The 12,500-nt window shown below is 48.4% G+C and overlaps 1 protein-coding gene and 1 long non-coding RNA gene across 2 annotated transcripts in view; both read right to left on the reverse strand.

The window, feature by feature from the left end:
* LOC135804821 (uncharacterized) overlaps positions 1-12,500 on the reverse strand; it is a 187,022-nt gene that overhangs the window by 96,097 nt on the left and 78,425 nt on the right. The window lies entirely within an intron of this gene.
* Positions 209-12,500, reverse strand: part of LOC135804799 (uncharacterized) — a 19,771-nt gene continuing 7,479 nt past the window's right edge. The window contains exons 6-10 of the mRNA XM_065318756.1: positions 11,585-11,758; positions 10,885-11,136; positions 10,072-10,491; positions 7,710-7,862; positions 209-1,787 (exon numbers count right to left, since the gene is read on the reverse strand). Of these exons, the coding sequence (XP_065174828.1) occupies positions 771-1,787; positions 7,710-7,862; positions 10,072-10,491; positions 10,885-11,136; positions 11,585-11,758 (2,016 nt within the window). The 3' untranslated portion in view covers positions 209-770. The remainder of the gene's footprint in view (positions 1,788-7,709; positions 7,863-10,071; positions 10,492-10,884; positions 11,137-11,584; positions 11,759-12,500) is intronic.

Raw genomic sequence — 12,500 nt, forward strand, 5'->3', positions numbered from 1 at the left:
GGACCACGGATTATCATGCTAACTTTGAAAGATCTGCATGTCCGTTACCATCTACATGTACATGTAGGTATGAGAACGTCCAGTGACACGCCGTGGCAATACCCGGCATGACATGGATGAGAATACAGTTGAATGTATGGCATAGAGTAAAATGCATGGCATGCAGTCGAATGCTCCAGTTCGCAACTTATCATTTTTTAATGACCAGTGCCGGGGCAGTGGTGACATACACCGCAAGAATACTATCAGAGCAGTGACTGTTAGTCCAAGGAAACAATCCGTGATTAGAATGAGTAGGGTTTAAGGGAACGTTCCGGAACACTGCTATGGTTACCTTGCTTCTGATATGAGTGCGCACACTATTCTAACATTCGATGCTATGTTGTGATCAAGACTCAGTCCAAACTACTGCATTCTTCTTATCCTACTTCAGTAATAGAGTAATAAAGTCATATCAGTATACCAGGTGTGGAATGATCAACCAATAATGATTTATCACTGAAAATAGCATACTATTAAATGCTTCGTGAAGGAAACATGCAGCAGAAAGAGTTTTCGGTCCCATGACATAAATTCTGCACCGGATACTGGCACGGATGCAAATCTAGCAGGGCTTCAATGGCGCACTACAAAGCGTTTCTCAAGGATAAACAAGCATGCGGTAAGTGCATAACAATGCAAGACCAAGGTGGCTGAACCACATGTACAACCATGCACTACTACACACATTACCCTTCACGCAAAGAAGAACTGAGCCATTTGAGATCAAGTCACTCTCTGATATCTTGGAGCGTATCGAAGAGCAGCGGATCGCGGAATGAGTAATGCGAGGCCGTTCTGAGCCGCGGCGTACTGGACGCCAGCAGTGGGGCGGTCCTGCACTTGCTAATCTCATCGCAAGATGAGTCTTCCTGCAACGTTTTCAAGATCTTGTGCTTGTAAAGAAAGCTAACAAACTGGTTAACCCTGGCCACAATGCTAGCACGGATAGTGTACAACCCTATGCCAATAGCAATCAAAGAAGGCAACCAGTAGCAAATGTACGACGCTACGTAAAGGCCAGTGGAGGGTTCAAACAGCAGGAAGAACGCGATCAGTTCCAGGGTGGTGTGCACCACGACCTCAAAGTAGTTGTCAATCGGACGCCGGTAGGGCATGGCCATGTACAGGATGAACAGCGATGCCTGCAGCAGGACGATGAGAAGGATGCTGCGAAGAGTCCCGGCTGACAAGATACAAACAATGCCCAGCACCGGGCGACGCACGAGGGCATACACAATCCACCAATAGCGATCCTCGCGAAGCGGTGCCAGGTACACATTGGCAAACGGACGCAGCCATCGTGTGTGTCGCCCGATGAGCAGCATTGGTGGAAGAATGAAGATCGTGAAGATGAGAAGCAAAGTCGCGAGCAAAGCGTATGGCAGGTGTTCGTCGTCAAAGCACTTGGTCAAAGGATCCAAAGCAACTCTGCATTCACCATCAATGACGGTCCAGGTTACCAACGGCAACGATGTGAAGATGACATAGTTATAACTCCAGAGAACTGCAGACCAGAGTGTAGGAAAGAAGGACAAGCTCGCAAACTTCAGCCGAAACCAGCGCACTTTGATAAACAGTATATAAACAATTGCCAAGCTGAGCAGCAATTCCAGCGGTATGATATAGGTAGCTGCAATCTGCGGAATCGGCCTCAGGTTCTCTGAGATACACTGATGAGCTCCAAAGTAGATGTTAGTCTGCCCGGTCACAACACTTTCAAGTTGAGGTGAAATGAAAATGGCAATCTACAACAGCATACAGAAACACGAGACAACAGGCAGCACAGCACGCCAGGGACCAGAGAGGATCAGACACCAAAAGTTACATGTATCTTCAGCATGCTGGTAAAGCATAACATCACCGGTGCAGCTGCTAATCTTCGGCATGCTGATGAAGTTACATCAACAGTGCAACAAACCCTAGTTAACGGCCGGCTTTTAGTGCCACTGAAGTCTTTGTGACTTGCCGAGTTCAGGAGTGCACAACTTTTGAATCTGGCTGACTGAGAATTTAATAATTGTACTTGTATTACTGTCAGTCACCATCACTACACAAAGGTAATTAGTATAAAATTTAGTGTATGCACTATACTGTGTTCGGACTTGCATAGGATTCTTGTCGTGGTGAAATTTAGCAAGTTGCCTAGACAAAATCTGCCTGGTTTGAAAATCACTTCAGTTTTATCCCAAAATTGACCATTTTCAATAAACTGGAGATAAATGCTGTAGTCTTTCACCACAAATTTTGCTGACCAACTCCAGCTCGACTGGTACTAGAAGATAAACGGGTGAATTCCTGAAACACTGCATATTGAGCATTGGGTGTTGCTTTCTTGCAGGTTTGCTGACAGGACGGTACAGCATTCTTCTTGTGTGCTCCAGACGGCAGTCCTGAGCCGAGTCAGTCAAGTGTCGGTCAGTTGGCAGGAAGTGTGTGTGCTGCCGCATTGGAAGCAGTCAACTCCTTCTGCAATTACAGCCGAAGCCGCAACATATCCGTTAGCAATGACTAGGAAATCACTAAAGAGGAGGAGAAATGTTTCCCACAGCTAGTATGCAATAGCCTTGGCTTGACACATTCCTTAGTTAGTTTTCCGTTAGAGAACGGTCCACAGTTTGTGCTCCACTTTTCAGAGACACCCCGAGGGCGCACTCATACTATCGGATGGCAGTAGACCGTTTTACTAGGGATGTCAGCGAACGCACTGCGCAGGCCTCTGCGCATGCATTGCGTCATCGATTTTTTGAACGTGATCGCGGCCGACAGAGAAAACATGGCCGCGGTCTGTTTGCACCGCTGGGAGTCGTAAAATTACTGTTCTTCTGTCCCCGCGACCATTCAAATCATACGCGATACTCGAGGACCCACGAACTCACCACGTTCTCCCCGGTCGATTTCTCTGAAAGTTTGCACATCGTGAAACACCAGTATGAGAGGTGTTCAGGCCAATTTTCAAGGAATTTCCCTGGTTGGATCGTTCCAAAATCGGACTTCCATTTCTCGTTCGCGGCCATTTATTGCGCGATGGAAGCGCCCTGCCCTGGTGAGTTACGAGCATCGCGCTTGGTAGAGAGTTGCTGCAATCAGCTCCCTGATGTCTTCGCTGCCATTGTCAGAAGCGATGGACCATGAATTTGTTTGAGAGTCTCTGGATGCTACTATTCCTCAGCCTAGTTTTCAGCCATTCCGTGCATCTTCTTCGCACGATTTATTTTGCAAAAAAATGAAAGTTTTCATGAGTTTTCTTGTCGGCCGCGCGTAGATGGGCCAGGCTGACCTGCGCAGATGGGCTGCGCAGTGCGTTCGCTGATATCCCTAGTTTTACTGCCAGTTTTAGAATGATAGATGCAACGCTGCATTCATATGCGACAGGAAAAATTTCACGCTTCGCGTGAGACTCAGTTAGACTGAGTTGTCCGCCTCCATGGGGATGCTACCGCCCTGCAAAGATCAAGGCGCAAATGCAGCTCCTAAAGCGGTGGGAGGTGAGCAGGTCAGACCCGCCAACAGAATAGTCAAAGGCCGAAAATCCGATTCGCTGCATCCATGTTTCCCTCCTGCCAGCCCGCGAGCTCCAAATTATATAAACTAGCAGGACTTGAACCTGGCAAGTACCCTCCTTTTCTCAATCATTGTGTCACGTCCCAGAATAAGACAACTGCTGCCTGATAGTCCTGTGACAGCAGGATCTACCTAGTGAGTAGCTCTGTGCTGAGCTGTCACGCCCTTTTGGTACAATGTGGTTTGGCCAGTGTCTTGTCCCACGTGCTTAGCATGTAGGTTGAGCGACACGCGCTTTCCCACGTAGGTGACATGCCTTCTTGGCATGACACGTTATGGGATCCAAGGCCGGAACCTGGTCAGGTAGGTTCTCGCGTTGTACGTTTCCTGGAAGTTCTTCACTTCCTGGAAATGTGACCCCAGGCTTTGTGCAAAACCACGTCACTACGACGTTCTACAGGTTTCCACGATGCCTCGGCGCTTCGTGCAAAGAGCCAAGACTAATAATTATGACATTGTATAACAAGAGCTAAGTGCAAGACAGGAGACGTGTGCAAGAACCAAAACCGTCACCGCGCAAGAGGTCAGAGTATCACGCAAGCAAGACCAAGAATGCAGCAGAACTTACCATAAGAAGCCGCTGAACTATGGCACGTTGGGTGAGCGGGCTCCCCAACGTGACCCTCATATTGTACTCTAACGTGGGTGAGCGGGCTCCCCACGTCCCAATTTGGTCTTTCTTCTCTCGATGTCTTTCTTTCTCTTTCTTCTCGAATGATCACCGTACGTATATTCTGCATTTCTGCTGACTGGCTGCGCACATTCCGGTTTGACTTGTTCTGCTATTTCCTGGAATTACCTCGCCATGATCACGCCATTATATCTCTGAAGCACCCTATAAAAGAAGCTCTCATTCTCTCTTTTACTTCAGTTCTAGTCTAGCCTAGTCTAGTCTAGTCTAGCAGTCGAGACTCGGTCTCAGCTCTCTGTCTTCGTTTACTTTGAGCTCGGATTTGATACTACTCACAACGTAAAACTAACAGTCTTTGTCTGTTGATCGTGTGGGGTTGAACTTGGACCAAGCCAGCTATATTGGTTGGCCCCTGGGTTGTGTTGGGCTTGTCGTGAGGCCACACGTCTATATTCAGTCGCCGCTCGTAGTGATTTCGGGGTCCGGTCACTGTGAGCCGGGGACGCGACATTTGGTGCTGTGACCAGGATGGTCTAAGTTCTCCTCACTCCGTAACTGCAACGACGCGATGTCCACAGCAGTCTTTCGTGAACAACCTCGTCTCTGATGGCAGGTTCTTGGCGATAGACGTGGCAGAGCAACAGCAGTGTTGGACGCTCAAACTTGGTACGAAGAAAACTCCGAGTGCGTTTCTCTTTCGCATCCAGCACTGGCTTTCGTTCCGGATCTCGTGTTCCTGTAGCGCTGCAGCGCGAGTTCGTAGTGCACGACGAGCTTGCTTTGCTGCGGACTACATGGCGGACACCAAGGTGCGAAATTTATTGCCAGTTGCACGATCGATCGAGGAGTTGTTTGCATTCAGGCAGTTCTCAAGTACGAGTGCAGTGCGCGTTGTTCAGCTTCAGATATGGAAGGGTTCGTGAACCCGTGTACCATGTGTACGCACATGAGCCGTAAACAGGGCTTGGGTCCTCTTTACGGAGCGTTGTGAAAGTAGTCACTACGACTGGATCACGGAGTAGTGCAGTGCAGTTTTCAAGTTTCGACAAGAAAACGCCACTGTTCGGACATGGTGTTTGTTGAGACCGCTTGAAGCTCTTGAAGCTTGACAAGTCGTCTCTTCAACGATGAGGCCTTACTGACGTTTGCACTCAGTTTGTTCTCAGTCGCGCAATGGCGAGTGCTGTTTGAAGACCCGTACCGGTTGTTTTATGGCTGAAACGATGGGAGGATGCAGACCACGTCGCTGGTTGTGGACGAATTCAAATCTCGTTCTGCGTGTCGCCGGACGCACCAGACGAAGATTTGTGACGCCCAGCGTTGGTGCTGGCGGAAGCAGTTTTATCTGCGAATGCTCTGGACGATCATGTCGCGAGAATGGCGAGTTCTGACCTTGTTGTCGATCTTCATTCTCCAGACGTTCTGTTTGTGAAAAAAAAAAGTTTGTGGAGAGGATGGCCGGGACAGTACATGACCTACTAGTATGTGCTGGAGTGTATACTCGTTCCTCGCCGCGGTCCTTGTCCTTGGTGAAAGTTGACCAGTTTCCTGCAGAAGGAACTGTGTCCTGTGAACGTGTGATGTTGATGGGTGCCTTTGCATCCTCAACAAATGACTGAACTGTGCACCGGTTCGGGTTGTGTACTGCTCAGAGGAGTCAGTTGGTCTCTGTGGATGAGGCGCCCGGATCGGTCAGTTGTAGCCAATTTCGGTTGGTGGTGATGAGCTTGCGTAGTGAGCAACGGAGAAGGGGACGGTGGTGACCATACAGGCCAAGAGGATGGGATTCCTGGGGCCGAAGAAGTATGGTCTGCGCTTCATATAGGACGAGGTCCTAGAACTGAAGTGGAAAGGCTGTGGTGGGAGAGGATGATTTGGATCTGGATCCCTGGGGCACAGTGTTGGCTGACCAGGGGACGCCCTGTGTCGAGGAGCCTGGTAGGCGAGACTCATCTGGGGATGATGAGTTGTTGCGAGTGAGGTCCCAATTTGCTCGTTACCGGATGGATTTTACTACGAGCTCTTTACCGATCTGGTTTCACAACTGTGTAGCACCATCGGATTGAGTGAATGCTTTATGTGCCTGGCACCTGGCGAGGAATTGTATTTTCTCGTGAGCAGTCAGTGATATTGTTCAGTCGTATGAGCCCGATACGAGTGATATGCTGTGTTCGGCTGATGACATGGTGTTCGCACCAAAACCTGTGGTGGATTGGACTTGCATCCTGCATTTCCAGTTGACTTACCTATTGTATCCGTCGCGGAGCCTGGTGGATGACACTGGCAACGTCGCGGTATCTCACCGACTACCATATCGGTCGAGGATAGTCACGGGGACGTGATTCTTCAACGGCGGGGGAAATGTCACGTCCCAGAATAAGACAACTGCTGCCTGATAGTCCTGTGACAGCAGGATCTACCTAGTGAGTAGCTCTGTGCTGAGCTGTCACGCCCTTTTGGTACAATGTGGTTTGGCCAGTGTCTTGTCCCACGTGCTTAGCATGTAGGTTGAGCGACACGCGCTTTCCCACGTAGGTGACATGCCTTCTTGGCATGACACGTTATGGGATCCAAGGCCGGAACCTGGTCAGGTAGGTTCTCGCGTTGTACGTTTCCTGGAAGTTCTTCACTTCCTGGAAATGTGACCCCAGGCTTTGTGCAAAACCACGTCACTACGACGTTCTACAGGTTTCCACGATGCCTCGGCGCTTCGTGCAAAGAGCCAAGACTAATATGACATTGTATAACAAGAGCTAAGTGCAAGACAGGAGACGTGTGCAAGAACCAAAACCGTCACCGCGCAAGAGGTCAGAGTATCACGCAAGCAAGACCAAGAATGCAGCAGAACTTACCATAAGAAGCCGCTGAACTATGGCACGTTGGGTGAGCGGGCTCCCCAACGTGACCCTCATATTGTACTCTAACGTGGGTGAGCGGGCTCCCCACGTCCCAATTTGGTCTTTCTTCTCTCGATGTCTTTCTTTCTCTTTCTTCTCGAATGATCACCGTACGTATATTCTGCATTTCTGCTGACTGGCTGCGCACATTCCGGTTTGACTTGTTCTGCTATTTCCTGGAATTACCTCGCCATGATCACGCCATTATATCTCTGAAGCACCCTATAAAAGAAGCTCTCATTCTCTCTTTTACTTCAGTTCTAGTCTAGCCTAGTCTAGTCTAGTCTAGCAGTCGAGACTCGGTCTCAGCTCTCTGTCTTCGTTTACTTTGAGCTCGGATTTGATACTACTCACAACGTAAAACTAACAGTCTTTGTCTGTTGATCGTGTGGGGTTGAACTTGGACCAAGCCAGCTATATTGGTTGGCCCCTGGGTTGTGTTGGGCTTGTCGTGAGGCCACACGTCTATATTCAGTCGCCGCTCGTAGTGATTTCGGGGTCCGGTCACTGTGAGCCGGGGACGCGACAATTGTCTCAGACCATTTCACTATGCCTGCATGACAGGAAAAACACATTACCTGGAATGAGAAAGACCACGTGTCAAACGATGCTCCCACACCAACGCCGAACAGGAATGTCAGTGCGCTTAGCAGAAGTGTGAATGCAAACGTCACAAACACGTAGGATGCTATGCCTGCTGAGTAGTTTGCATTCTTGCAGTTCTCACATCTCTATACAGGGAACAGAAGAAATCATACAAAGACAAAAACAGAGAAATGCACTCACTTGCAGTATGGTATGCTGTGAAAATCACCAATCAACTTTGGCATGGTTTTTTCAGTATAAGGCCACACTTTGTTTTTTCTATGTTTCTCGTCGGCAAATTTTAACAAAAGGTACGCGGGCGGGCGGAAAAAAAACAAAAGCCAAGGAAAAAACAAGAACAATTTCTACTGAAAACTGTATACATTTTACAATGTACATGTATACATGGTATACGCAGTGTCTTGTATCAATCACGCAGAATTATTATGCGTGATTGATACAAGACACTGCGTATACCATGTATACAGTACTACATTGTACAATCATGTACATGTAGTCCCATACATGATTGCACTACATTATCACATCAGCCCACGAATATCAGGCAAACTGCAACAATGTCAATGAGAGCTTAAAGTTCGATTACGAGATGGCGAAGAGAACATACATTTATCTGCTATCGCATCAACAAACGTTTCCCACTCGTCATTAATTTTTGGTTTTGTTACTTCAACGTTCTTGTGTCCGCTTATCAAACTCTTGTCTCCGCTATCAAACTCTTGTCTCCATGCTGCTCATCTTTTCCTTGTCATGCGTCTATTGCTTGGATTTTCTGCCTACAATATCGTTCCACAGACGCCAGTTGCCGCGGAACTCGTCCAACTTACTGTTCCTGGGACCCACGAGGCTCAGCTCAGCCAGTGAACGACTGAAAGTGAAAGCTTCGTCATGACAGCCTTCATCGCAGAGAACGGACGAGGAGCGCTCCTTTGCTGCATGCTGTGGTGCAAACGTTTACGATTATTGATTGACGCATCTAGCTGCTGCAGCATGTGCAGTGTACATACATGTACACATGTACGTAGTATGAACTTTTTTTTCTTCCAAAATTTCTGAAAACCTACGCGGGCGATGACGAGAAACATAGAAAAAATAAAGTGTGGCCTAACAGAAATAGAGTAGTAAATTATCTAAATGGAGAATGTACAGGAAGTCTACAGACGCTGATCCCGTTAAGCTCTCCCCGCTGAGGCGAGTCTCTTGGCTAGCGTGACTGAGGTGGTGCAAACAAAGATGTTGACGGATTCGTAAATTGCATAAATTTGGTGGCAAGATTTGTGGTACAGTCAAACCTCCTTAGGACGAACTTGGGACCAAACAAGTTTGTTTGTCTTATCCGGAATTCTTCTTATCCAGATCTGATAAAAAAAATTGATATGCATATCATATGGACTCGGATGCAGAGCCAAGGATAAATTTATAGTGCAGATAAAAGGACCAAGAAACTACAAGTTAGGCTAGAATGTCCACTAACACCACCAGTTACTAAACAATCAGCCTGGCTCATGCGAGTGCGCATCCAAGATGTGCTAGAGCTGTTAGACAGTTAGTTGTAGAACTTCAGTACCGTCGGTCAGTGCCCTGCAATGTTATCGCATGAGCTGATTGTTTAGTAACTGGTGGTGTTAGTGGACATTATAGCGTAACTTGTAGTTTCTTGGTCCTCTTTTTCTTTACTATGAACATCATATGGATTGTATTTATGTGAAGGTTCATGCAGTGGCAAATGTAAAACATTTTTTCATAACCTAACCCAGCAACAGGTAAGTACAATGCGCAATGAATTCATGACAGCATGTCCTCCGCCTTGTAACATGTTTTGCCAGTACAAGAGGCCTCGATTATCGGGAAAAAAACTACAGCCAGCGTCACCCACGGGGACCGAAAGTTCGTACTACACGCTGATTTTGTTCAAATCACGCTTGAATTTGGTTCGTCTTCACGAAAGTTTGCCGTACAGGAGTTTGTCGTAAACGAATGGTTTTGACTTGATATGATGCCTGGCCAACCATAGGATTGGCCCTAGTTCATACTAAAGTAAAGTTCGCATAATCAGTGTTCGTCCTAACGAAGTTTGACTGCATACACGTTTGCGACTGGAGTCAGGAGAAGCCAGCCAATTCCGGTTTGTTAGTTAGATCCTCTCCAGCTAAGATTGGTTCCAGCATGCTCAGTGCCACAGCGTCCAATGTACGACATGATTATGGCGTAGTTTGACTAATATAAAGGACTTGAACTCCGCACCGTCGCCGTTCTGGAAAAAGAGAGACTCCATCATGAAGCCTGCTAAGTAATTACTCAGAGCACATCATGCGGCACTGCTAGCATACTCACGAACAACTGCAGCGGCACCAGACTGTAACCATAGCTGCACTCGGTGCAGAGCAGGCCGGTACGATTGTCGCCGGTCTGGCATGGATCCGTGGTGCGCAGCGGCCAATTGCCGCTGACCAGATCGAGTTGAAAGAACTGACCCACCTGGTCAGTCCGCAGGACACGGAAATTCTCCGCTAAGGCCACGGCACGCTGCTCGTACTCAGTGAGATTGCCTATGTATGAGCGCTCTGGGTGAGTGTAGAGATTCGTGGCCGTCTCACCAGCCAGTCCAGCCCAGTACCCTGTCGGTACGGTCACTGAGTAGCCGTCGTCGGAGCAGTAGGTGAGTTCCGATGCGCACGCACAGATCAGACCGGTCAGGCTCTTGCTGGATGACGTTGACACAGTCTCTGTGAGGTTGTCAATGAGAGCACGGATCTGCGCACATGTGTGCATGTGCGTGTGTGTGTGTGCATGTGTGTGTGTGTGTGAACATGTGTGTGCGTGTACATGTGTGTGTGTATGTATGTGTGTGCGTGTGTATGTGTGTATGTGTGTTGTGTGTGTGTGCACAGGCATGGACAGACAGGCATGACGGAACGCAGGCACCAACACAGACAGGGTAACTCAGTTTTAAAACACACACTGGACAGCTTGCACACCGCCTCGTCAAGAACTGCCTCCCTTCAGACACAGCCCCGGAATGAGGGCGCCCTCAGTGGACCTTGGCAGCAATGGGGAAGCAAGATCTTGCCCTGATGGACAAATGCCGAGTCCCTACTAAGCAGAACACTGCCTGAGTCAGTACAACAACTTGACAGGTTGGCTCACCTGTGTATCGCTTTGTGACATCAGTGGCGTCGGCTTAAAGCCAGGGTAACAGGGCTGGAGACGGAACGGGATGATGAGTCTGAACGGGTGCAGCGCTACAATGCCGTCTGTGGTTACGGACAGGGAACCAATGGCCCCCGGCTTCCCGGCCAGAGCAACGCCGACGAGCGGGTGCTGCGCGGGGAAGGAGATCATGTCTCCCTTGTGGAACTGAAGTCCTCCGTACCGTAGCAACACATCACCTTGCACCACCTGCACAACACAACGTAGCCCGTGCATCAAGACAGATGGCAAACGTCACGGAGAGGGAGGCTTGTCATGTGGTGTACTTGTACTTGGGACCGGGACTGGATGCTTTCCTGATGATTGCACACTCTGCAATCCACCTGATGATTGCACACTCTACAATGCACCCGATGATTGCACACTGTGCAATGCACCTGGCCCATACCTACCATACTGTCTAGTGTCTTCTTAACAGCTACATGAATCAGCTGGAATTCCCTTTGCCTTATTTTCCGGAGTATACTAGTAAGCCGCATTTTGAACACTCAAAATTCACCGCTGAAAAGGGGTGCGGCTTAAATACTCCGATGATCAAATTAATGGTGATAACTAGGGTAGATGTCTGTATTTCGAGGCAAAAAAGGGGGTGCGGCTTATATTCTGGAAACTACGGTAAATGCTGGGTGCACCGTACCTCCAACAAGAGCGATGCCTGCACGTCGGACAGGCGTGCGTCCAGCGTGTTCAGTGTCAGCGTGAACTCCTCTCCAGGTGCAGGGTACAGCGTCAGGTTAGCGATGTTCTGTGCCAGTGACGCGTTCAAGGTTGACAGATAGTAATAGCTCCAGATAACAGTTCCCCACGGCAGCTGTAGTCAGCAGTAGACCAGTCGGATAGCAACAGCATACGGGGTTAGAATACACGCATCATCATTGACGATGCAAACTGATGTTACCATAGCGAAGCCTGTCTAAGCCGACTTCACAAGGGACCTTCAAAATGTGGGCAATGTGTACAGGTGGTCTTCCTATCCAGGGCCCCAGTCACTTGACTGGACTGTATATGGCATGGATTGTATATGACATGGACTGCATATGGCATGAACTGTATATGGCATGGACTGTATATGACATGGACTGTATATAGCGTGGGCTGTATATGGCGTGGACTGTATATGGCATGGATTATATATGGCATGACTGTATATATGGCATGGAATGTATATGGCATGGACTGTACATGTATGTGGTGTGGACTGTATATGGCATGGACTGCATATTGCATAGACTGCATATGGCATGAACTGTATATGGCATGGACTGCATATGGCATGGACTGTATATAGCGTGGAATGTATATGGCGTGGACTGTATATGCCATGGAGTGTATATGGCATGGACTGTATATGGCATGGACTGTATGGACAGTTCATGGTGTGCACCGGGCACAGCGTGGACTGGACACCCCGTCGGTAAACATGTATAATTATGGCATAGACTGCACAAAGCACCAACTGTAGACAGCATGAACTGAACGTTGAATGGACTGTACACAGAGTTGACTGTGTGCCACATGGGCTACATACGGCATGGATTGCATACAGCCAGACT

This window comes from Sycon ciliatum, chromosome 1 (genome assembly GCF_964019385.1).
Source record: "Sycon ciliatum chromosome 1, ocSycCili1.1, whole genome shotgun sequence".
NCBI lineage: Eukaryota > Metazoa > Porifera > Calcarea > Leucosolenida > Sycettidae > Sycon > Sycon ciliatum.